The sequence below is a fragment of the Rhinopithecus roxellana genome, chromosome 6 (genome assembly GCF_007565055.1).
Source record: "Rhinopithecus roxellana isolate Shanxi Qingling chromosome 6, ASM756505v1, whole genome shotgun sequence".
NCBI lineage: Eukaryota > Metazoa > Chordata > Mammalia > Primates > Cercopithecidae > Rhinopithecus > Rhinopithecus roxellana.
In genome coordinates this window covers 148,408,269-148,433,557 of record NC_044554.1, presented here as the reverse complement: position 1 = coordinate 148,433,557, position 25,289 = coordinate 148,408,269, and the positions used below count along the sequence as shown (strand labels likewise).

Below are 25,289 nucleotides of genomic sequence, written 5' to 3'. Positions count from 1 at the left end.
TATATACTTTTATATATATATACTTTATATATATAGCATCCTGTGAGCTAAGTAATTATTAATGCCATTTTACGGACGAGAAGACTGAGGCTTAGAGTGTTAGGTTACTTAACTAAGACCTGCCATTGATATCCACCACCCTCCCCATCATACACACAGAGACACACACACATACACAATACTAGGTTAGGAAATCTTTAGCTTGTGTCTATTATATTTATGGTACAAAATATTTGTCACATCTTATAATAAGTGCCTGTGGTCTGAGTGGTACCTTATTGCATGCCAATGAGAAGACATGCAAGTGTCCAACAGATACCTTTTTTTTTTCAAAATGCTCACCATCACTAATTATCAGGGAAATGCAAATAAAAACCACAATGAGATATCATCTTACTCCAGTTAGAATAGCTACTATAAATAATAATAACAAATGCTGGTGAGGATGTGGAGGAAAAACAATTCTTACACACTGTTGGTGGGAATGTAAGCTAGCATAGCCACTGTGGAGGAAAGAATGGAGATTTCTCAAAAAAAAAAAAAAACTAAATGTATAATCACCACAGGATCCAGCAATCTCACTACTGAGTATTTATCCAAAGGAAATAAAATTAGTGTATCAAAGGGATACCTGCTCTTCCATATTTATTGCAGCACTATTCACAATAGCCAAGATACGGGATCAATCTAATAATGTATCTATAAATAAATGCATAAAGAAAATGTGGTATATATATATATATATATATATATATATATATATATATATACACACACACACAATGGAATACTACTGGGCCCTAAAAAAGAAATCCTGTCATTTACAGCAACATGGATGGAACTGGAGGTCATTATGTTAAATGAAAGAAGCCAGGCACAGAGAGAGAAATATCATGTGTTCTCACTCACATGGGATGCCTAAAATGTTTATCTCATGAAGGTGGAGAGCAGAATGATAGTTACCAGAAGCTGGGAAGGGCCAGGGGGTGGGGTTGGGGGAATGAAGAGGGGTTGGTAATGGGCATGATCACACAGATAGAAAGAATAAGTTCTACTGTTTAATAGCACAGTATGGTAATTATAGTTAACAACAATATATTGTATATTTCAAAATAGTTGGAAGATTTGAAATGTTCCCCAAAGAAATGGTAAATGTTTAAGGTGATAGCCTAAATAACGCTACTTAATCACTACATTTTCTATGCGTGTATCAAAATAATACATCTACCACATAAATGTGTACAGATATGATGTATCAATTAGAAAATTAAATAGATAAAAAGAAAAATTTAAACTCACAGAAACTGTTGAATGAACATAAGCATTTCTAATTAAAATTCTTCTTGCTTTCAATTCAAGATTCTCTATCCAGCATGGCTATTAACCAGTAACTATGTCATTAGGTATTTTTATCCTTAATAATTCTAGCTCTTTCATGAATTGGCAAATTTTTCTTTTTCTTCTTTTCCTTTTTTTTTTTTTTTTTTTTTTTTGAGACAGAGTCTCACTCTGTCACCCAGGCTGGAGTGCAGTGACATGACCTCAGCTCACTGTAGCTCACTTCCAGTTTCAAGCGATTCTCCTGCCTCAGCCTCCTGATTAGCTGGGATTAGACGTGTGCCATCACATCTGCCTTTTGTGTGTGCGTGCATGTATGTGTGTGTGTGTGTGTATGTGTGTGTGTGTAGTAGAGGCGGGGTTTCACCATGTTGGCCAGGCTAGTCTTGAACTTCTGACCTCAAGTGACCTGCCCACCTTGGACTCCCGAAAGGCTGAGATTACATGCATGAGCCACTGCACCCAGCCAGCATTTTTTAAAAAAGAAAATGTATACTAAAGCTGTCTAAGAGGCATCTTACTTCAGAGGTAGAGAGCACTTCAGTTTTCCTTGTCTCAGATAAACCGAGTAATGTAATCTTGTTCAGTGAGGACATTCATTCACTCTTACATGTTCATTCATTCACTTATTCCAGTAATTCTTCACAGAGCTTCTTCCATGTGTAAAGCAATGGTGCTGAGAATGACAGGTGGAGACAGGCAGAGCCCTGTGATAACATGGCTCACAGTCCCGGGGGCAGATTCAGCAAATATCAAAACACAAGGTAGGAGGCGAGGTGTGCCATAAGCAGTGTTGAAAACGTACTGCAGGAATCCAGGAAAGATCAAGATTGCATCAGGTGAGGGGAGATCAGAGAAGGCTTCATGTAGGTGGCAGCTGACATGAGCTTTCATGCATGGGTCAGATTTGGTCAAAGATGAGGGAAGAAGACTTTGCAAGAGGAAATAACTGCATGGGCAAGCACAGCAAGGTGGTGAAGCCACAGAGCTGTTTCAGGGAGGATGGCTTATTTCATTCTCCTGAGCAGAAAAGACATGAGAGACAAATGAGAAAGAAAACTGGAAAATTAAGTTGCTGTCAGAACATGAAGAATACCCAGCTAAACTGAGCAGCCACCACCAATACTATTCCTACTGTACACATGATCCCAGAAGAGTTTAGGACCCATCAAAGAAGCCAAACTTTCCTTTATCTCACTAGCAGTTCCTCCACTGGAATGTAGCCTTGGCTTTGGCCCAACCAGCACAGCACCTGGGACACATTAAGACCTCAATACACTGTTTTTCGACTGAATTGGGAGAACACAATGGAAGCATTCCCAGTGGTAGAAGCTGGGCATAGGTATAGGGAGGGTGTGTGGCAGTTTCCTTTAAAAGCCAACATTTAAACAAATTAATACGTAGCACAGCCTAAATACCAGTGATTAATCTTTATCCTACTGCCAAAAATCCTATGACACCCAAAAGTGATGGCGTAGCAACTCCCTGAATCCTAAGGTTATGCCCTAAGAGACCCAGGGCAGTGCTCACCTAAGCATGCTCTCCTCAAGGCAGTCATTCAAGCAGATATTGCTCTTCTAGAATCTAACATAGGCTCCAAATACATCTTCACTCACCAAATGTTCATTTTACTCTAGGAAGGTGGCAGTCTGCACGACCAGGCACAGAACAAAATGCCTCACAGCGTGTAGATGTCTCTCACAGAACTCTGGAGACGAGAGGATTCCCATGCTTGGTTGGGAACTGGAACTAACATATCTTGGTAAGCAGAGCAGTCATGGTGGGTTGCATGCCTTTGGTGGCATTGAAGAATGCATTATGAACAGCAAGCTACCTTTCATTGCTAGGTTTCAGGGCCAGCCATGCTGTCTGCAGCCACATCTGCAGAATGCAGGCAAATCCAGAGCTAAGATGAAACTCAACAGAAGCTTTACAAAGGACTTTTAAAAGACAAGGATATAGCCAGGCATGGTGGCCTCACACCTGTACTCTCAGCACTTTGGGAGGCTGAGGCAGGTGGATCAATTGAGGTCAGGAGTTCGAGACCAGCCTGGCCGACATGGTGAAACTCCATCTCTACTAAAAATACAAAAAATTAGCCAGGCGTAGTGGCACATGCCTGTAATCCCAGCTACTCAGGAGGCTGAGGCAAGAGGATTGCTTGAACCTGGGAGGCAGAGGTTGCAGTGAGCAGAGATTGTGCCATTGCACTCCAGCCTGGGCGACAGAGTGAGACTCCATCTCAGAAAGAAAAAAAAAAAAAAAAAAGACCAAGATTTAGTCAGTGCAGTCAAGATATTCTCATGTGTTTGTCAAGGTCAAGCATGGCTTGATGTTCTGCAAAACTTCCACCAGACATTTTTTCAAGTAAATTATATTAAAATGCATATGCACACATAAAGAAAGACAGGAAGAAGCAGTCTGAAGTAGCGAGAAACACTAATTTTCCAGCAGACAGCCCTATATACTCAATCTGCAACTTCCTAGCTTTGTGTCTTTCAGCAAACTATTTAAACTCTTGAGTTTTAACTTCTCGTTGTGTAAAATGGGGGTAAAAACATCATCTTCTAGGATTGCTATGATGAACAGGGGATAATATAAACAAAACTTCTAGAACAGCACCTGACAAATAGTAGGAGCCCAAGGAATGATGACAAATTTTATTATTACTAGTTTATTATCTCAATTCTAATAATGTGATGTTATATTTCCCTACTATGTCTAAATGTGTATAAAACAGGCTTTTCATTTATCTCTCTCTCGGAAATTGTGAGTTGGAAAGAATCTAGGAGTCATATTAAAATAACTCAACTGAACGTAATCCTACAGGATAAATTAATATCCTTTCCTAACACATTCTCCTGGCACGCAAACTCTCTGTGCACTAAAAAACAGCCCTTCTGAATATGGTCAGAGACACTGTATTGTGCAGAAGTACCATGGAAGTGGCTTGAAGAATGCCAAGTAAGATTGGCATATACATGACTTCTCTGTAGAAGGTTTTTTTAAAAAAAAGTCCAGTCATTTAGTAAGAGCTATTTGCTATTTTAACATCTATTAAATACAGGGATTGAAGCAGTAGAAGGATTATAAATAAACAATAAATCATGCAATTATTACTGTTTGAATTTTGGCAAGATAATAAAAAAAGCAGGGGTATAATCAGGAAATAATAGAAAAGATCTGCAAGGCACCCCTGCAATTAGTGATAAACAGAGCTTGGCTCAGAGTCGGAGCTCCAATGTGGCTCTCATTAAAGAGCCTTGGGACCTGTTCTCGGGGCAGACCTCCGCGAGGTTGGGGAGAAGTGAGGTAACCAAAATGTCAGCGCACACCCTCTTCCAACTTCAGATAATCTTTTCCTACAGTATTATAACCACCTGGGCTGAAATGACTACCTTATGCCAAGTGAAGACCAATCCATGGCCTTCCGAAACTCTAATTGAGATGTTTCCTGTTCTCAGCTTTTTTACTCTTTCCTTTGTAATACCATAAACACACACACACACTTATACACACGTGCACAGGCATACTTGCATGCACACATGCACATGCACTGTGCAATGGGTACCTTGGCTCATTTTTGCTTCCCCCTTTTCTTTTGCCTTCTTTTATTAATGGTACCTCTTAAGGAGATAAATGCTCCCACACAAGTGATACCACTTAAACAGATAAATAGTCTACATTGGAGAGACCCAGAGCACAGGAGAAAAAACCCTGTCTTATTAGACTGGAAACAGACACACTATATTAATGCAAAAAATCAGCATATGGTTCTAATAGGCTTTCTTAAAATGATTTATCAGCTGTGATTAAGCCCTCAACCAGCCTGTCTATCTTCATAAATAAAGCAAAAGTGCACCTTGCTCTAAAATGTATCTGCAATATCTTATTACCCAACCCTGTACACTGCACTCCATTTACAACACGGCTCTGGGGAGCCAAGAAATTGTGTGCAATCACAAAGTGTGTGCTCTGAAGAGACTGCCAAGATTTAGAACTCTTATCTCAGAGATAGTCTTTCTAAAAATCCATTACAATGAAGGCTTATCCCCTCTCTCTGTGCCACAGAGCTCGGCATTGCTGAAATATGAACAGGTAATTAAAAGGGTATGCCTGATTTTACAGTCAGCCCAGTGACACAGAATCGCCAAACAGCTGTTGGGAAGGGGATTTGGCCCTAGGAGCAAGTTACCTCTGCCAGGGAGTTGTAGGAAGTGGGGATCACTTCAAAAATCGGACTTGGTCTCTTCTTTTCTACGGATAGGAAAGGAGAATGCAAATATGAATAATCCTCATTTGGACCTCATGCCCCGACTGGCTAATATGTCAAATGGTCTCAGTGACAAATGTGAAAGGGAAGAGGCCTCCCAAAAGCCTGAGGCAGGAGGATGAGGAGGCAAGTGCTACCACTTGGAAACTACGAAGGAGGAAGTTGGCATAAGTGTGTGAGCATAGCAAGTTATAAACTGATGTTTAAAAACTGACCTGAGTCAGCTACTTCATACTGAAGGAAAACGGCTCTATTGAAGTAGTACCTACTTAACCTTTGATGAAAAGCCAGTCATCCAGGCGGATGAGCTGAACCCATACCACAATGCAACTAAACAAAGTATTTTAGTGGATCAGTTCCTTTCAAGCCATTCCTAGCACACACCAAAGCACCATTCCTATTCTCCCTTCTAACACCAAGTCATATGCAAAAATCAGAGACACACATGTCCTTCTTCATGAGTTTCATGTCCATTTTCAGTTTGGTTTAATGCACATATGTGAGCTCTCAATGCTTTCTTATAACAACAAACCACTGTTACATGATTTAGTTATGTTTGGCATCCTGAGATTTTGTCAAAAAGCAGTCAAATTTAAGAGCAGCAAAATGTAAAATAGAAGAGAAAATAATGCTGGGAATATTTCATCAGTGTTATTAACAGATGTTTTTCCTGCTAAATACACCAGTACATTGTATGAGAAGTATAGCACTGAGCAGTTGTGGTCTATGACTGTTGCATTCAATTAGAAGGACTACTTTAATGAGGTCAAAGTAGTGCCTCTCTCCCACCATCACAGGCTGCACCCCTGGCCCTGGCCAGCTGTCTTACAATATGTGCCTCTGGTTGCAAGGAAGTCTGTGGGAGGGCATGTGTGTTTGGATCTGTGCAAATCCATTACCACCAAGAGTAAATCAAAAGTTCACCCCCAGCTTCTGGGTAAATCAGTGATGCCATCTTCAAAATCAAAGGGCAGCAGGTAGATATACTTTGATAGCAATTATCTGTTAAAGCTGGCATTGAATTGAACATTATAAACAATTTAGGTGTAATCAGAATGTCTGCCAGAACTTCCTAGAAATTGGCACGAAATTGTTCCCGAAGTCTCAATTTCCAACTTTGCCTAAAACATATACACATGTACGTGTATTGCTGTAATACAAATAAAGAAACAAATCTAGCAGAGATCTGGATCAAGGAATTATTTCCTTACTGCTGACATGCAGGAAAAAGACACCTCTTCCAGGCAGTAATATCACAATGGTATTATTGTCTGTGAATGTGGAGTTTGGATTCTCGTTTCCTGCTCACCTTTTTGGACACTTCTTATAGTCAACATCAGAAAGAATGTCCAAAGTGAGATGCTCTAGTGATGTATGAATCTAACAACCCCTACCTAGGAACCAGTTTTAATGTCAATTCTTCAAATCTCGACGTATTCTAACTTCCTATGTTTCAAACTTCAAAGCTGTCAAAAGGCCCATTTTACCGGCGAGAAAATAAAGTCATGTGTGACTTTTAGAGAGCGATGGAATGGAGCTGACTTCTTGCCCTCATCCTGAGTTCAGCCCACACTCCGAGTCACATCCTCACAATCCACATGGGGGTAGTGTGGATCGCACAGGAAGTGTTCTGAGGCCACTTTCAGGTGGCCTGGCAGCATGGGGAAGAGCTCTTTGGCACGACGCACTGAGAAAGGGGCTGCCAGAATTCTGGGTCATCTTGTTTCCCTCTAGCCATTTGAGGACCAAGTAGAGCTACAAGGGTGGGACTCGCATGCCCACCACGTTCTAGAGCACTGAGAAGCCCAGGCTTCCTTACCCAAAGTCTTGTTGCTCTGGTTAGAGAGCAATGGACAAGAATGCCCGGGCCAACCATGCCAACAAATTCAGCAATAACTTTATGTTCATAAATCCTCTGGGAAAGTTCCTAAGCTCTGTGCATAACAAATCATTCCGGGAGAAGGCAGGAAGGGGGATGCCTTCTTTGAGAGAGGCTGTGATTCAAAATGCCCAGTGCTGCATCACCTGTAGTCAATCAGCCTGACAGTCACACAGAACATGACTGCTTTTCTTCTTTGGGGAGGTGACTGCTTGCAGAGCCTGAATAAGCCCCCACCCAAACACAAAGCCCAGAAAAAGGCTGTGCCCAGCACCAACTCAGGCAGGATTCGGTCAGCACTATGATTAACTTTCAAAGTTTTCTTAGAACAGATGGTGTATTTTGCACGAACCTTAGATCTCAAGGACTCTGCTGACTGCAGCCACACTAAATCCAAAATGTGAAGTCCTCATTTCACAGAGAGGACTGGGAAGCAAGCTGCTCCCCCACCCCCAGCGCCAGACAACGAAGGGAAAGCTTGCAGGTGGGACAGCCGCCTCCTAGCTTCAGAACTCTCAAATAATAGCTCGAATGGTCTTGTCTTGACAGCAGCAAGTGAGGTCTATTAGCAAATTTGTGCTTAGAGGAGATGCTGAAAGTCAAGTCCTTTTGGAATTCTGCTTCACCCGAGAGCCAAACAAGAGGACTGGACCGGTCACACAGAACAGAGTCACAAGTTCTAACAAACTGAACAATAGCTTTGAACATCCCAGAAAGCAAAGCACAGAGGGAAACCTAAAAACAGTCAAGCAGAGAAGCCTGCGACAGATATCCCACTGCACACAGGAGGAGCAAGGAAGGTGACACTGTGCATGGCCACCCAATGAAAACAGCCTAGCCTCCTCTCCAACCCAACCGGCTCGTAAGCCCCATCTGGCTCACCAGAACAGCTAGTTTCAAAAAGTACATGAACATGGTACCAGTAATCCAGGGGAGAAATGCACTGTTTGATCAACTTTCCTAAGTCTTTGGACTTTGGTGGTACTTGGGTGAAGAACAAGGGAAAGGGCCCTGCATGGTTCTGAAGCTAAAATCAGTCATTGCACCACAGGTTTGAGTTGACAGCCAACGTACTGGAAATGCGGATGGGAGGAATGCTCGGAATCCCATTTCCTGGCCTCAGACTTTTCAGTATGGAAATAACTTAACAACACACACATGCTGGAGCAGAGTTCTCAGAGTAAATCACTCCCATACCTGCTCCTAGCCGTACTTAATGTTCACCTGGATTTATGAGATGATGGAGGCAGAGACAGTTTCTTGCAACTATTATATTGTTTTCCCTTCCTCTTTTTACAATGCCAATTTTTTTTCACGTCTCTGTGAGGGGCCCAGGTAAGTGACTTAGCTACGGATGCTCACTGAGTCTGTCATTTGGTCCAATTTTCCAAATGTGAGTGCTGTTTTCTGCCTAGAATGGAAGCTTCATCTTTTAGTCATTTAGTTTTAATCTGGCCCAGAAAACAGATCTGTTTTCCCGCATGCCTTTGGGAGTATTAATGCAGGGCCTCACGGAGGACAGTGTGAGCTTCCTCTGCAGATGCAAGGGCCTCCTGAGCCCAGGTACACACCCACTCTGTGTGCCTGTCTGGCACGTTAGAAATCCTGAATTACTCACAGCTGGAAACGGATTCATTCGGGGAAGAGTGTCCACTCGATGTTATGATTCCATTTGGGTTACCACCTTGAAATTGCATCCTGGCTTGCCTGCCTTGGGACAGGTAAGAAGTGATTTAAACAAGCTGAGAACACGACCCAACCTGGAATTTAAAACAATCACCCTGATGAGAAAGTTCTCTGCTGGGAGAGAAGGCGGAGCTTCCTAATTGTTTTAGTGAGGCTCATCCCAACCACCAGAATCCACTTGGAGTGATTTTCAGCTACAGTAAGGCTGCCTGATGGGAGAGCAGGGTGGGCCCAACAAGTGGCCCTTACAGGCTGCAGCTGAGCTGAGGGCGGTGCCTGCAGAGCTTCAGGGCTGCACTGTGGTTTTGGCTGTTTTCGGGTTTTTTTTGTCTTTTTTTTTTTTTTTTTTTTTTTTTTTTTTTTTTTTTTTGCCCCCACTTCAGTCTCAATGTTGTAGCACCAGGATCAGCTGACCACATGCTGCTGTACTAAAATATGGTATGAGGCTGTGTTTATGAAATTTCCAACATATCCCCTTTTCATACCCACCATGTCCCACACCAACCTCTCTAACTTTGAACAATGATGATATTTGGAGGAACTTTTCCTTTAGCCATAAAGAAAAGGCAGACAACTTCAAGAACAATTGTTTTCTTTACTTTAAAAAAAACAACAACAACAAAAAAACAAGGTCTCGCTCTGTCACTCAGTCGAGTACAGTGGTGCGATCATAGTTCGCTGCAGCCTTGAACACCTGGGCTCAAGCAATCCTCCTGCCTCAGCCTCCCAAGCAGCTGGGACTACAGGTGTGGGCCACCAACCCTGGATAATTTTTTAATTTTCATTTTTAATACAGACCAGGTCTCACTATGTTGCCAAGGCTGGTCTTAAACTCCTGAGCTCAAGTGATCCTCTCACCCCTTGGCCTCCCAAAGAGCTCAGATTTCAGGTGTAAGCCATCATACCTGGTCACACTTTCTTTTTTTTTTTTTTACTTTAAACATTTCCGTTAGTTTTCATTTTTTTTAAAAAAATACATTCAATTTTACAATAATACTTATTACAATAATACTTATCATTAGGTATCTCTTTAAAGTTATGTTAAAGGTCAAAAACTTCTTGGAATTTGCAGCAATAACCCAGTAGGAAGTAAGAATGGTCTAGGCTTGAGGTAATAGAAATGGAATATAAAGGGGAGATCTGAGGACTGTGTCTTAAGAAAGTTGATTGGGAGTGGAACAAAAGAGGGTAGGGAGGGAGCTGAGCGAGGGTGAAACATGCCTCTAACAGAACCAGGGGAGTAGGGCGTGGTGGTGAGTTTGTATGGGAAAGCCCTGGGTATGGTTTCCAACATGTTGAGTGAGGAATAGCAGTGGTATGTTCAATGGGAACATCAGTAACAGCTAGAGGCTAGAGGCCAATATTTATGCCAGTGCAAGGACTAGATGTACAAATAAAGGAATTGTCTGGGTGGACTTGACTCTTAAGCTATGAGAATGTATGGGTTTTCTGAAGAGAAGGTATAAACAAAAACCAACTGAGAGTGGATACAGAGGGTGGCAGAGTTGGACACCCAGAGAGGTCAGAGAAAGGCCTGGCTGTTCCACATAAACCACTGGCTCCCTTTTTGTCTCTCAACAGTTTATTTCTCTGCATTTCCAATAGAGAAAAATATTACTAGTATAACCACTTACAACTATTCCCTGTTAACTGAACAAGCCCAAATAAAATTATCATTAATAGCATGTTTAATGGACATTAATTCATGTCCATATGTGGACATGAATATGCTTTATGAATATGTAAGTCCTTTGATTATTACCATCCCCAGTCACAACTGAACAGGAAATACTGGTGCAAGAAAACACGATTTTACTCTGCAATATTTCCAACACAAATAGTCTTTCCCAAAATTAATGTCCAGCTTCCTCTAGCAATCATCATGATAGAAATAAAATAGGGTCCAAGCATTGTCCAGTCCCTCCTACTCCTCCTACTCTGTAGCTTGAAGGGAGACATTAGTACCTCTGATGATAACACCACAGGCATGACATGAATGCGCAACCTTTCTAATTCAGACTCCAGCCTCTGAAAACCTTGGGCCAGTTCTCAAGAAGACATCAGACAGAGACTTCTATCTTGCCAGAACAAATGTTCTGTCATAGCAAATATAAATAAAACCTGTGATAAATAATTTAAATAATTAATACTGAACTCAGAGAACAATGAAATCTGCCACAGGCTAGGAGACATTCGTCTGAAATTACTGTCACAACCACCTCTCCCCTTCGCTTTGCCTGATAACACTGGTTGAAGACAGAGCCACCAGCTGCCAAATAATCAAGCACTCAAAATTGAATCCCCAGTCGCAAGAGATAAAATACTTTTTTTTTTTACTGTGAAAATTAGCTTGTAAGGATTCATCAATTAACATCCAAATAACCCGAATATGCAAACTCACCAAGGGAGATGATGAACAAATATCTGTCACCATCTCAGTCAGTATTCCTCTAAGAAGCTGTCAGCTTCCTGAGCTTCTCTCATCATCCACATAAAACACTTAATATTAAGTGTTCACTCTTTGCAAGACAATAGACTATGTATATTGCAGCTTTCAGGATACCCTGTCTTTTCACCAAAAAACCCCCAAACAAACCAAAAATGAACTCCTATGAGTTGAAAAGAACTCCACTCCATTTTAAAGTTGAAGCAGAACCTGAGATCACATTCATTCACATATTTGGAAGTAAATACCAACTCTTAATAATCTCTGCTAAGATTGTACTCATTATTCCTAAATCCTAGTGACCTAAAACACATGAAATAGCTTCCAGTTTATCCACTGGTTTAGTCATTCCCCTGAGTGGGATGCAAAGATCAAGCCAAATTCCCTTCCAGCGTCAAATTCCGCCTAAGATGAGGGCATAATTTTAACCTACAAGGAGAAAGTTGAACGTGATTTACATTTGTAGTGCACCGAAATGGAAGGACAAAAAGAATCCTTCTAACATAAGCCTTAGGGTTTTCAGTCATTGCGGTGGTGGAAGAAAGAGGTTGTCATCTCCAATATCATTGTCAATGGGTGTTTCCTTTCAGTCATGCTGATAAAAAAAAAAAAAAAAAATGAAAAGATCAAAAGCAGCCTCATCTGTTAGGATTAAGCAAACATGGGGACATTTTCAAAACCTGGATAAAACCAAGTTTAGGTTTCAGAATATTCTTTTTCTCCACACTTCGCGGGGGAGGGAAGGATTGTTTTACACAAATATCAGAGAAGCAACACGTTAGCATAACCGGAAACGTGAATGTGCAGCTGTTGCAAGTTTGTTCAACTTGGCATCTTTTATTTTCCATCCAGCACCACTCATACCTTCCCCACGGAGCAGCGATGCTGGCTAGCGGCTGATAGGCACAAGACAGTGTAAGAAGGCAAAGTGCCTCTCTCTCCGCACCTTCTTGCCCAAGTAATGGGTGGCATCGGGTAACATGATTTCCAGATACAGAATTTAATCAGATTAAACAGCCTGCTTTGCGGAGCTGAGGCTGACCCCACCATGCCCTGTTCTGTGACTCCTGTTGAGCTGGGATCCAAGATCTTAAGATTGTAGCTTGTCCCTTGTTCCATGTATTAAACAGTCAATACTCTCTGGGGATGGACTTCACTTTTAATCATTTTCGTAGGAATTCTAGAGCATGGAAATGTCCTAATTTCCTATTGCTGCATCAGCATAATGAGTCCGATTTAGGTCCTATGGGAGAATAACAACACTTAGCACTTATACACCACACTTTTCATCTTCAGGGTCTCTAACCACGTTAGGCTGTAATGTTATATTTCTCTTAGCAAGACAAAGGAGTTCATTTCTAGTCCCTTCAATTACCCTTCCTTCCTTACACACACACACACACACACACACACACACACACACACACACACACACACATAATTATTATATGATGAAGCTATTTCCCACCTCCTAGATGTGCATTATGCGATTTCTTTTTTTTAAGTCATTAAACATAAAAGGAACATTCACCTACCTCTTTTTTTCTTTTTCTGCTTTTTAAAATATTTTTGTTTTCCTTTCCCCTAACATGGAACACAAAATCAACATGCCAGTTGTCCATTCAACATGTCTGCTAGGGCTGGGCTTCCCTACTTGACTTCATTCTTCATACCTCATGGTCTCCTACGTCGTCTCTGGCCACTGAGGGGAGTGCAATCCTCTGTGTCAGAGAATTCTGGAAGACTCTGCCCAGCTCATGCTCAGATCTCTCTACTTCATCTCTATTCACTTCTGGCTCAGGTGACTCCACCCAATCTCAAGTATATAAACAGTTTCTTCATTAGTGACTCCCAAATCTGCATCTCCAGGCTGGTCTTCTCCCTTGAATTCCAGACCTATATATCCATCTGCTGATCCAGCATCTCCACTTAGCAAATCTAAAAGGAAACCCCCAATGTTCCCCTTAAACCCACCCCTCTCCTAGGCAATCCCATCCTTCCAGTTGCTCGGGCCAGACACCTGGGTTCATCCTTAGTCTTGCTGCTTCTATTACTTCCCAGTCTAACACGTCAACAAATCCTGTTGGCTCTCTCTTCAAAATGTATCCAGAAGTTTTCCACTGCCTCCATCTCCACCTTGAGTCAACCTGCTATCATCTCTAATCTAAATTCTTTCAATACCCTCTCAACTGGTCTCTCTCTCAGCCACTGCCTTTTGATAGTTTGCTTTCAACTCAGCAGCCAAAGTGATCTTTTTAAGACGTAAGTCAAATCCTCTCACTCTTCTGCTCAAAACTGTCCTGGCTGGGCACGGTGGCTCACGCTGGTAATCCCAGCATTTTGGGAGGCTGAGGCGGGCAGATCACTTGACTCCAGGAGTTTGAGACTGGCCTGGGCAACATGGTGAAACCCCATCATTACAAAAAAATGAGCCAGGCATGGTGGCGGGTACCTGTCGCCCCAGCTACTTGGGAGGCTGAGGTGGGATGATCACCTGAGCCCAAAAGATCGAGGCTGCAGTGAGCCGAGATTGCACCACCACACTCCAGCCTGGGCAACAGAGTGAGAGCCTGTCTCAAAAAAACAAAAAAATTGTCCTATAGTTTCCCATCTCACTCAGTTAAAGCCAAAGCCATGGTATACAAGGGCCCCCAGGATCTGCCCTCCCAGACCCAGCTTTCTAGCCTTATTACACCCTCTTTGGGTCTCTTTGTAATTTCTCCAACACGCAGAACACCCTCCAGCCCCAGGCCTTTGGACTTATGTGCTTTCAGCTTGAAACATTCTCCCCAGTACATACCTGGGTCAGGCCCCCTCCCACTTTGGGTCTCTGCTTACACATCTACTAACCAGTGATGCCTGCCTGACCACCCCCAGCAAGCCCTGTGCCCCTTCCCTGCTACATGTTTCTGCATCACACTTATCACCTTCTGACATGTTATACATTTTTTTTCCACGTATTTATTGTTTCTCTTGCCCCCTAGAGGTAAGCTACACGAAGGCAGGTATTTTTGTTTGTTTTTTATCATCTTTATTCAGTCATATATTCAACAATGCCTTGAACAGTGCCTGCCATGTGGTGGGCACTTGAAAATATTTCATGAATGAAAAATGATAAAAGTTGCTTACATGTTTCAGGATATGAACTAGTCTGAGTTCTAAGCCACTGGCAAGTTGAGATTTATGATACCTGATAGTGAATTACAACATGCCTTTCTAAGGGGAAACAATCCTCTTACTAAAGACTTATGAGGTTATAAGCTTCTATTAATATGGAAATTGAGGCTATTATGGAACGTATTATCTACTATATATAGTATTAATACAGATAATGAGGCCTTTCTCCAGTGGACATAACCTGCTTACAGCCTGCATTGATTCTATATACATATTGGGATGCTTCTGGAAAAGGATGCTGGGATTAGAGACAGAGTCTGTGAAACAGACTTTTCCCCAATGGACAGCCACATGGGCCAAGTAAGGATCAATTCTCTATTTGCTCTTTAACAGAATTTTCTAGACCAACTGCAGCTAGAAGTTTTAAAGGTGGTGTGCAGAACCAGCCCAATCTTTCCTATATTTTTGTATAAGACACATAGAAAGTTCAAGCAAGAACCTTCTTTAGCCAAATTCTCCAGATAAATTAATCCATCTTCCACTTTACTAAAACCTAATGAGGGAACGAATGCAAGTCTAGAGACTCAAAGGAAAAGAAATCGGAAGAGAGCTAGAGATGTAGAATTAAAAAAGAAATAATTGTCTGAATGTAGACCAAAAGGAAAAAGAAGAGAATACTAAAAATTGCTAAGATAGGCACTGAATAAGAACCTGTGTTTCTTCTTTTTAAGCAGGGAAGGAAGAGCTGGGGTGGCAGGATGCCAAGGATGTTGACAGCTGGAAAAACCTGGTCAAAGGGGTAGGTAAAAGAATATTGTCAGGTAGGGGAGCATTACTCCAACTCCTCATTTCCCTGACCAGTGACTTCCAAAGAAATGCCAGAGCCAAAGCCACCAACGCAGCCCTCTTTGCTGCCAGAGGAGTCATTGTGGTTTAGACCTCAAGAGAATGCCCTCTCGTGTAACCATGGCCACCTGAGGCTAGATTTGGCTTGGTTTGAATGGGGCAAAAGAAGAAGAAGCTTCAACAGCCTGAATATTGTCCAGCCTCCCATGCGTGCAAGTGAGGCTGGGGCATAAGATGGTGGTGTCCTGAGATGCTGGCCCCAGACCATGGGGCGGCTGGCTGTTCCCCACCCACACACCTATCATGAAAGCATCACACAGCTATGAGCAACACTTAAAAGAGAGAAAATAACATGTTTCTACAGCTGCAATAGTTCCTTTTCTTACTTTGGTTGCTTAATTATTTTAATTTTTAAAATTTAATTATCTATACTCTTTTTCAACCCACAAGAAATTTAAAGCAACTCATAAAACATGTACAGCGTGACAATGTTTTTTAAATTAAAAATCAGAACCAGAGAAAATATAAACTAGAACTGAAAGTCTGGTCTAGGGAGGAAGTAAAATACGCTCATCACAACGTTTGAAAAAGTTCTCAAAGTTTAGCAGTAAACTTGGCTTTGTGTTCACCTAGCAGTCAAAGCGAAAAGAGAAACAGAACCAGTTACATGATTCTCATGTCCACGAGGAGAAAAATATTTCAGTTCCTCAGGGGAAGCAAACCATTTCCTGGAATTCAGATCTGCAAGAATTTCCTCACACAGGGCTTCATATAAGAAATCATGAATAATGCAATGGAGACTATCTAAAACCACACCCCAACAACGGGCTTCATGAAACTGTTCTAGGAAAAATGCCTTTAGTAAAATCAAGGGCACACACTTGAGGTAAAACCGTTCTATCAGAAATGAAGACAATATGGACAAAATACACATCTTTCTTATAGTTCAGTTTAAGAAGCCAGCTTTGAATATCTTGAGGAATGAATGAACTTAATTCCTTAGTCTTCTACATACATGTCTATCAAAAAAATAAATTTATTACTCAACCAAAGGAAGTTGACTAGATGATGAGAATTTCTTCCTCTCTTGCGTGCTATTTTTATGGTTTAAAAAAAAAAATATATATATATATATATATATATATATTTCTATTGCAACAAAATATAGAATGCACGTCTTTTATTTTTATTAATTTTTTAAAGTGCTCAGAACTTTATTATTTGACTGGCAAATAATAGTTGCTGTATAAGTGCTTGTTTAAAAAAGAAAAAAGGCCCTTTGTATCCTTTGAGAGGGGAGTGGAGGAGACAGTCAAGCATACATGACAAATGAATTATAAATAAATAAAATAAGTTGACTGAGATTTTATACCCCTCTTGTAAGCATCACCTATTTTCATGGTTTTTCCTGAAGCTGTACAGGCTAAATACAAGCCCTTGACTATTATGACATGAGAATGTGACAGGAAAAATCTGGTGGAGGGGGGATTATTATAATTTCACATAGACAAGGACTAAAAGGATTTTGAAACACTTAGAGAAATATCAGAACCTTTTAAAATTTCTTTTCCGGATGGAACAGCTGGACTTCAGAATTCATTACTACCTAACTGGTCTTTCCTTTCAATCACCTTTCACATTCTGAATTTCTGTTCACAGACTGTATCTAATTTGTTTCTTAATACAATGTGGGTATTGGATAATGCTGTGTAATAACAATGAACAAAATACCAAAAAGCATCCTCATCACATTGACTTGTGACCACCGTCTCCTTTCATGAATCTTGTAAAGTGATTTTGAATTTCAGCACATTCCCATAAAAACCGAATATATTCTGAAGAGTTTCATAAAGTGATTTTCCTATATTTTTAAGAACAAATGATTCACAGTTGTACTTAACCTATTTGTTTCAGCAACAACAGATGTTCAATACTAGGACAAGGTAATATGACCAGGAAATAATTATGAATTTGGTGCAGAATGACTGGAGAGATTATCGAAAACAGACAGTTACAACATGGGCCAAAGTCTGATGAAATCCTCTCTTCTACCATGAAGATTACTCGCGTGTTCTTTCACCCATTGACTCTATTCTTCTGCACTTACTGCTCACATAAGGTTTGCTATTAAATACTTAGCAAAGTAAAACAACTGGTGGGGAATAGAAAAAATCTGTAAGTTTGACTTTGGTTCAAGATTTTGAATTTTTTTTTCTGCTAGAATTTAGTATTTCAGATACCTATTTTTCACATGATTTATCTAGCTTTGAATTCTGCCATAATCAAGGAATACTCATTTTTTTAAAAACGTTAGACAAATACTCACAAATGGCTAAAATACTTCAAGGCCACATCAACACAATCTGCAGTGCAGAGACACCTAGTTTCCTCGTGGAAGTTTCTAGGAGGACACCTCTCAAGGCGTCCATCCAGGCAAACCTACCCGCTTGCTGCTCTCCTCCTCCTGGGCCTTCCTGAACTCATGCTCCAGGGAGCAGTCAAGCTCGCTGAAGAGGCCCACCTCTTCGCAGTTCTTCAGGAATCTCGTTGGGGTTGGAGTTTGATCTGAAAACAGAGTCAGAAAGCTAATAAATGGGTCTTTTTTCTCAAAAGCCAGTAGCAAGCATGAGCTAGATTCACTAATCCCCTCCCCTTACCTTAATTAAAATGTCCACTAGCCATCCACAGTCTCTTGACCCTTTAAGTAACATGACCATATGCAAGAAAATAGCACCATAAATTCTGAAGCAGGAATACAGTAGACAGAGGGCTGCAGTCTGTGAGGGCATACCGAACTCCCTCCAGACAGCTTCAGATCTCACTCTCCGCTTGCCTGAAGTCTGTACCATTTGAATACACAATGAAACATGTGGAATGACCCTTTTTCTTTCTTTATTTTAAACTTGAAAAAGAAAATGATTTTGCTAAAATAAGGCCAAAAAAAATCTGACCCAATGGTAAGCCTGACTTCAGGGGGCTGGAAAGAAAAAGGATTTTGCAGATTCTTATAGTAAACAAAAAGAAACAAACAAGCATGTTAATTCCTTTTCCTTAATGGAGAAAGTAAACTTAATAATTCTATCTCTCGTCCTGAAAATCATAGAGGGATGATAAAAGGTTCCAAGTCAAACACATTCAGCTTTCATCCTTTAAAAATGTCATTTTTAATTTCATTTTCCTTTGCTATAGCCAAAAAAAGAGAGAGAATGTTCTGCAAATGCTCTTTAAAAGGAAAAGAATTTCTTTCATATTTTTGACTCTACAGAGCTTTCTACTTCTAAAACTGAAGAATCTGAAGCCATTATTTATAGCTTAATATATATGCAGCATTTGCAGTTTATAAAATATTTTCGTACAATTCTTGAGAATCTAGATCTCACAAGATTCTATTAAATAGAAGGTAAGTAGAGTAGAATTGCACTTTCTTCATCATTGAGTACAATCATCTTCCTTGGTGAAGATGTACTTGAGTTGAGACAAATAAAATTGTGTAAATTGTCTTTTCTCAGAAACAGGAGATATTAGAACCAGAAAAGGACCATGGAAGAAAGCCTAGCCATGCTAAATTTTTACCAATCAGAAAAACAGAGGCCCAGAGTCATTAACGGTCTTGCTCAAGGTCTCCCAGGTAGACAGTGGAGACACCAGGATTATAATCAAGGTCTCAATCCTATTTCCACTGTGTACATGTATTATTCCCACCTAAGCCTGTAGTAGACTCTACTAGATTGATTATGGCATTTTCCCAGCTTGATCTAACACTCCCAAAATCTCTGCATAGTTCTCTGAGCCATTAACCAGTCAACTGAAGAGGTGCCCTCAAGTTGAAACAAATTTGCCATTCCTGCATTCTCTTTATAAACTCCTATATTATAAGAAACTAGAAATATATTTACTTTTCTAAATCATACAGAGAATAGTTAAGCCCAGTAAATCAGTAAATTGTCTGATTCAAAGAATATCTTGATACCCGTGAAGCAGAAAATGGTGTAATATCCCCCATCGAATCAGCCCTTTAGAGGCAATGTCTCTTGATTCCCTATGGGCAAGGAACTTTCAGCACCCAAATGGCTGACTTGGATTCCATGCAGCAAAATCTCCATCTGCATTTTTTCCCATTATTGACCTGATCTCCAAGATGCTGAGCTCCTTGCATTTCACAGAGAGCATACCACAGCTGTTCATAAATTCGGCATTACAGATAAGGGATGTGTGAAAGAGTGGGTTTTGATGAAAATTGTTTTATTAGCAACTAATTTATCTATTAAGATGTACAAATATACACCTAGGTCCCTAATGTATACATATAACTATTGTGTATTTATAGAAGAAAAACTTTTTATGCAGGATTTTGCAATTTACAAACATTTTCACCCACATTGTCTAGAATCTAGATCTCGCATGATTCTATGAGGTAGCAAGTGTTGATACTATTTTATAAATGAAGAAACAAGCTTCCTTGTACAAGGTCACACAATTTGCAACCATCTTATCACTACTAAGTCCTCTCTTACCTTCAGACACAATCCCTTCTTTATCTAAATGTGCTTTGCCTTCCCTGATCCAAAGGGCTCTGTTGTGTATGCAGAAGACAATTTTGACAACCCAGAAATCTAGATTTGAGAATACTGTAATATGGGGGAATTTACCTACATTCTCTGGACTTCATATTCCTCATCTTTCAAAAAAATTTCTGAAGTTGTATGATCCTATAAATCCTAAAATCACCGTCATAATGGGTTAGCTTTAAAAGTCACTGTTCATAGGCCAAAGAAATATGTGACTATTTAAAGGATAGTGAAATGGTAACAAAAGTAACAGCTGGAAGTTTGATACTAACAGGTCAGAGGCAAGGGCTGGCTATACAGATAAAGAAGTTTTCTGAATAGAAGGTGTATAGACAAGATCTGAGAGTGAAAATAAAAGGGTGCGTGTGTTTGCATGTGTGTGCACGTGTGTGTGTGTGCATGTGTGCGTGTGTCTGCGTGTGTGTGTGCACATGTGCATGAGCATCTATTCATTCTTCCATTTATTGGGTGCTTACATCATGTTAGGCATGATGCTAAGTGCTTTGCATACAGCATCTCATTAGTTTTTACACCAACCATATTATGTAAAAATTATTTTTCCTCTTTTACACATGAAGAACATGAGACCTGCCCCAGGCCTGATAATGTGACTGATGGGGTAATTCCTAATTCATAAGGCCACGTTTGTAGCACTCTGCTGGATCGATCCACAAGTAGTCTCAGCAAGGCAAGTATCCCGTACCTACCAATTTACAGAGGCAGTGATTCCATGCAAAGGCACTCCTTTTTTTCAGCAAACCAACTCAGCAAGGGAACCAAACACCAAAATATGACAAATGTTGCAAAGGAGGTTTTTTAAAACTCCTTTTGGTGCCAATCTTTCTTGTCAAAGAAATCCCCAAGGATATGCGAGACAGTGAGAGAAGAGGGTAAGAGTTCCTTCTTCCATTTGCCCTGGTGCTTGGGTCTCCTGGGAACCTGGTGTGCTATTTGCAAACTCTCTGGAGAGGGTAACGCACAGGTGTTTATGCAGTACCACTTCAGATTTACAAAAGCAATAACACACAACAAAACTTTCAACTCTCAAACTCAAAAGTTATTTGTTTTTAGTTTGGTTTGAGATTGGAGTTATTCCCTTCTCTCATTCAGATGGTCCTCACTGTAGTTGAAGCATTAAAAGAACAGTAAGTGGAAGGTGGAAGGCCTGAAAAAATCGTCTTGGCTTTGAGTTCTTATAGTAACCAGTTCCTGTAAACCCCCCAAGGGCCTCCTATCACTACTCAATGCACACACATTTCATATTATCCACCAACAGAGTATCCACCATTATTATTCAGGATCTGGAAATCACTGGTGCTGGAGCCGACTGGTGCCTGCTCTTGGCTCTAAAGAAGGTGTGATTTGCAAGAATTTTAATTTTTGGCCATGGATATTGCCCACCATCTTCAGGTCTAATTTCAGCAGAAATGGTTATCTGACAAGGCATTCGCGTGTTGATAGATTTAGCTGTCCCTTTTTTTAACATCTGCACATTTTCTGGCGTACTTGGAACTGGTACCATGTGAGATCAAAGATAACAAGAGACCTTGTATTAATTCTTATAAATGTTAAAACAAAAGTTAAGCCCCATTTTCTGGTTCTTGTTGTAACTGGAAAGAATAGCTCACTCACAAAAAGAAAATGAATTAAAAATTTGGGACAGTGTGCCTTATCTATTCCAAATGTGGATATCAACTTTGCTTTTCTCTAACTATATCCTACAGCACAGAAAATCACATTTGGTAACAGCCCTGGGACCTTTTTCTGGTCCTTCTGCTCTGGGGGTGGGAGGGAAGCAGTTGTCTTTGTTGTCTGTGGCTCCCCTGGCCCCAGAGCTTTCATTTCTCCGTGGCTGAAAAGACTGCTGATGCTGGACTGTGTCAATCCCATGCCTGTGCCATCCTCCCGCAGCCTCCTTTGTTCATGTGTGTAGGTGTATACTGGTATCTGGGAATAATATTTTTAAGAGCAGACAGAAAACATCACTCAACTTTGCTTGGGGCTTGGGCTCTCACATGCCAGCTTGAATTCAATTTCATGGACCATCTCATGACCTCATCTCGGAGTTCAGGAGCCTGAGAGAGGCTGCTAGGATGACTGTTCTCTTTACCTCTCTATGAATCATGGCCCTCAACTTCTAAATCTCCAGCAAAGAAGCAAAAGGGATAAAAGGAAGATTAAAAACTGGCAAACTCAATTCCCACTGATCATGGGAAGTCTAATATTTCCATTATCTTATGTGATGTTTTCTCAGGTGTTTTAATTGCAAAACTGTTCCTGTAAGATAGCAGAGAGTCAGTAGGATTGCAATGCAGTTCTGTTGGTGAGTGATATGAATGATTCCAAAATATTTCAAAAGAACCAAAAGTTGTTAGGATTATCAATTACCAATCAAATTATATGACACAATTTCCAAATCATAGAATCACTGCCTCTGTAAATTGGTAGGTACAGGATACTTGCCTTGCTGAGACTACTTGTGCATCGATCCAGCAGAGTGCTACAAACTTGGCCTTATGAATTAGGAATGACCTGATCAGTCACATTATCAGCTGGGCAGACAAGCATACAGCTAAACGCATATGCGACTCTCAGTGCTTCCTATCAGTTCATAGTCTGCCTAGCACCAACAGCTTCAGCCCAGCAAGCGCAATTATTCCAACATAAAACTAAATGACAAGAAAAATGCTAAATTCTGAAATCTGATTCTTCTCTTAAAAAGCGTTTAGTCTGCTCTACATTTAATAATAGATTGCTACCTCACTCCCTTTCCGAGCTGCATTTGAATTATGTGTTTTTCTGTTTCATTTTCCTCGATGGTTAAAAAAGTCAAAGTGACAAATCACCAATTTAAAAAAGAAAAGAAATGAAAATGCAGGGTCCCCATCATATACCAGAAAAGAATATTAACTTCCTAAGCAAAATGTTCTTTCCTATTGGTCTGATATTCTCAACTATGGTATTACTAAAGGACTGTGAAAATAATGTTACATCATATGGTATGAAACTGATAGTGGCTAGTAATACTATAAAAGGCCTCATTAGTTACAATAAAGGTTATTTTTAATTAACGGCCAGTCTAATTACAGGATATTCTTTAAAGGCAATGCATTTTTATTATTTGCATGACTCAGATTCAACCAAACAAAAATGTGGGCTAATGGAATTCCTCAAGAGGGCCATTCAAATCAATGGAGAAAAATATTGGAATTAGTATATCTATTTTAGTAAGAGTTAGAGTTATCTAAAAAGGTATTTTTCTTAGGTACTTTTGATATTATTTTATTGGTTACATTTATCTCATAAATATTTCAGTAAATGCTTTCTTTAAAATATTCCAACTTAGTCCCTATCTAAATTTTAATAGAGTCCTAATTTAGGATAATTTACATTAAATGAATTTTAATATACATAATCCTTTGTAAGAGCGATAATCAATAACAACTCACAGAATTCCATGGAACTTTAGACTTCTTTGCAATAAATATGCCTTTTATTGAGTGTGAATATATAATAGGAGTCTCTCAGTAACACTGATGTTACTATTTCCCTGCATCTGTCCTGAAAGGCAGTGCTACAATGGGACAAACCAAGGCAAACCTGGTTTTTAAGCAATAGATGTGGAATGCTTAAAAACCATCCTGGCCAGGGTGACCCAGGTCAGTCGGGAGATGGAACACCCTCTCACACTCTTGACTCACATGCTGGCATCCATTCATTGCCAAGATAGATAACTGTTGGACTAGATGCTCTTGCAAGTGCCTGTAAGTCCATTAGACAATGCTCTGACAAAGGTGTCTCTTACAACACATGCTTAACTAGTTCTAAAATACACCATTTTAGATTTAAAGTAACCAATTATATATTCCACACCTACTCACGATCAACCATGATCTACCCCAAGTGTTCCAACGGCAATCAAGCCACAATTTCAATTTGCTTTACTGAGGCTAAGCTAGTAAGAAGGGTTATTAACACCAAGAGATCAAGTCTGCTGGCTGAGTGAGCTACGGGACCCAAGGTGATTTTATTCTCAAAAATTGCCCTAAATAGCAGAAGCTAATGCTTAACTTTCCACTGAGTCCCTGATTGCCTGAGTTCTCCTGTACTCTTAGTCAAAGGGGACTGGTTTCCAGGTAGAACAAAGACTGCGAGCAAGCTTTTCATATAAAAAAGAATACTACAGAGCAAGACCTCCAAAGGATTCAGGGGAATTATTCAAAATTCCATTTTGCCTGACCAGCTAAGAACATGGACAGGAAACGAACAACTCCTATAAATGCCAGTACCACTTACATTCTATTTGTCACAATGGATGACACAATCTGATTTTAAACCACAACTCTTTGTTCTTTGCAATGCTTATGTGTTAGAATAATCTCCTAAAAACTTTTGATTATTTTCTCCACTGGATAACTATTAAAGAGATACCAATAATATAAGAAAAAGTAGTTCAGAGATTTATGTCCAAACATACAACTGAGACCAAAATGTGTTCTTAGTATGTATAGCTCACACATCTAGGTGTATGGTAAGAAAATTACAGATATATATGGACTTTGAGCAAACTACTTATTCCTTTGATCTTGTTTCCTCATATGAAAAAAAAAAGTGGTAAGGATTAAATGACCTAATGTATGTAAAGCACAGGGCTCAATGACTGGTATAAGGGAAGGCAATAAATGGTAGCTAGTATTATTACCATGCTGCCCTCTGGTGCAAGCCGTCTCCCCCACCCTCTGCTCCATAAAGATCCAATTAATTCACACAGTGGGAAGTTACTATATACCTTTACTATCAATAAAATTGTCAAGAAGAAGAGGTAAGTATGGGTCGCGCGCGTGTGTGTGTGTGATTTATTTACTCAGTTTTTACAATATCCTAACTCATTCTAAAAAGAATTTGGAGTGAGATATGCCATCTTCCCTCTGGCTTCCCCCTTAAAATGGCCAGGGATTATTAAGTAGACTCTTGTGGCAAAGAACCATGAGCAGTGGATTTGGGTTCTGTGATTGGATCACGATTAGCCTCTTGGGAACAAATGTTTTACTTCCCTGAATTATTTTCTTGCTTTCTCCATGGTGAGAATTAGGTTTAGAGCCTGGAGCTAGAGCTGGGCCCTGATTCTAGACCTAA

The 25,289-nt window shown here is 40.2% G+C and overlaps 1 protein-coding gene across 1 annotated transcript in view; it reads right to left on the bottom strand.

Annotated features, from left to right (window-relative positions):
- Positions 1 to 25,289, bottom strand: part of CREB5 (cAMP responsive element binding protein 5) — a 417,388-nt gene that overhangs the window by 301,822 nt on the left and 90,277 nt on the right. Inside the window, exon 4 of the mRNA XM_010388326.2 lies at positions 18,029 to 18,150. Within this exon, the coding sequence (XP_010386628.1) occupies positions 18,029 to 18,150 (122 nt within the window). The remainder of the gene's footprint in view (positions 1 to 18,028; positions 18,151 to 25,289) is intronic.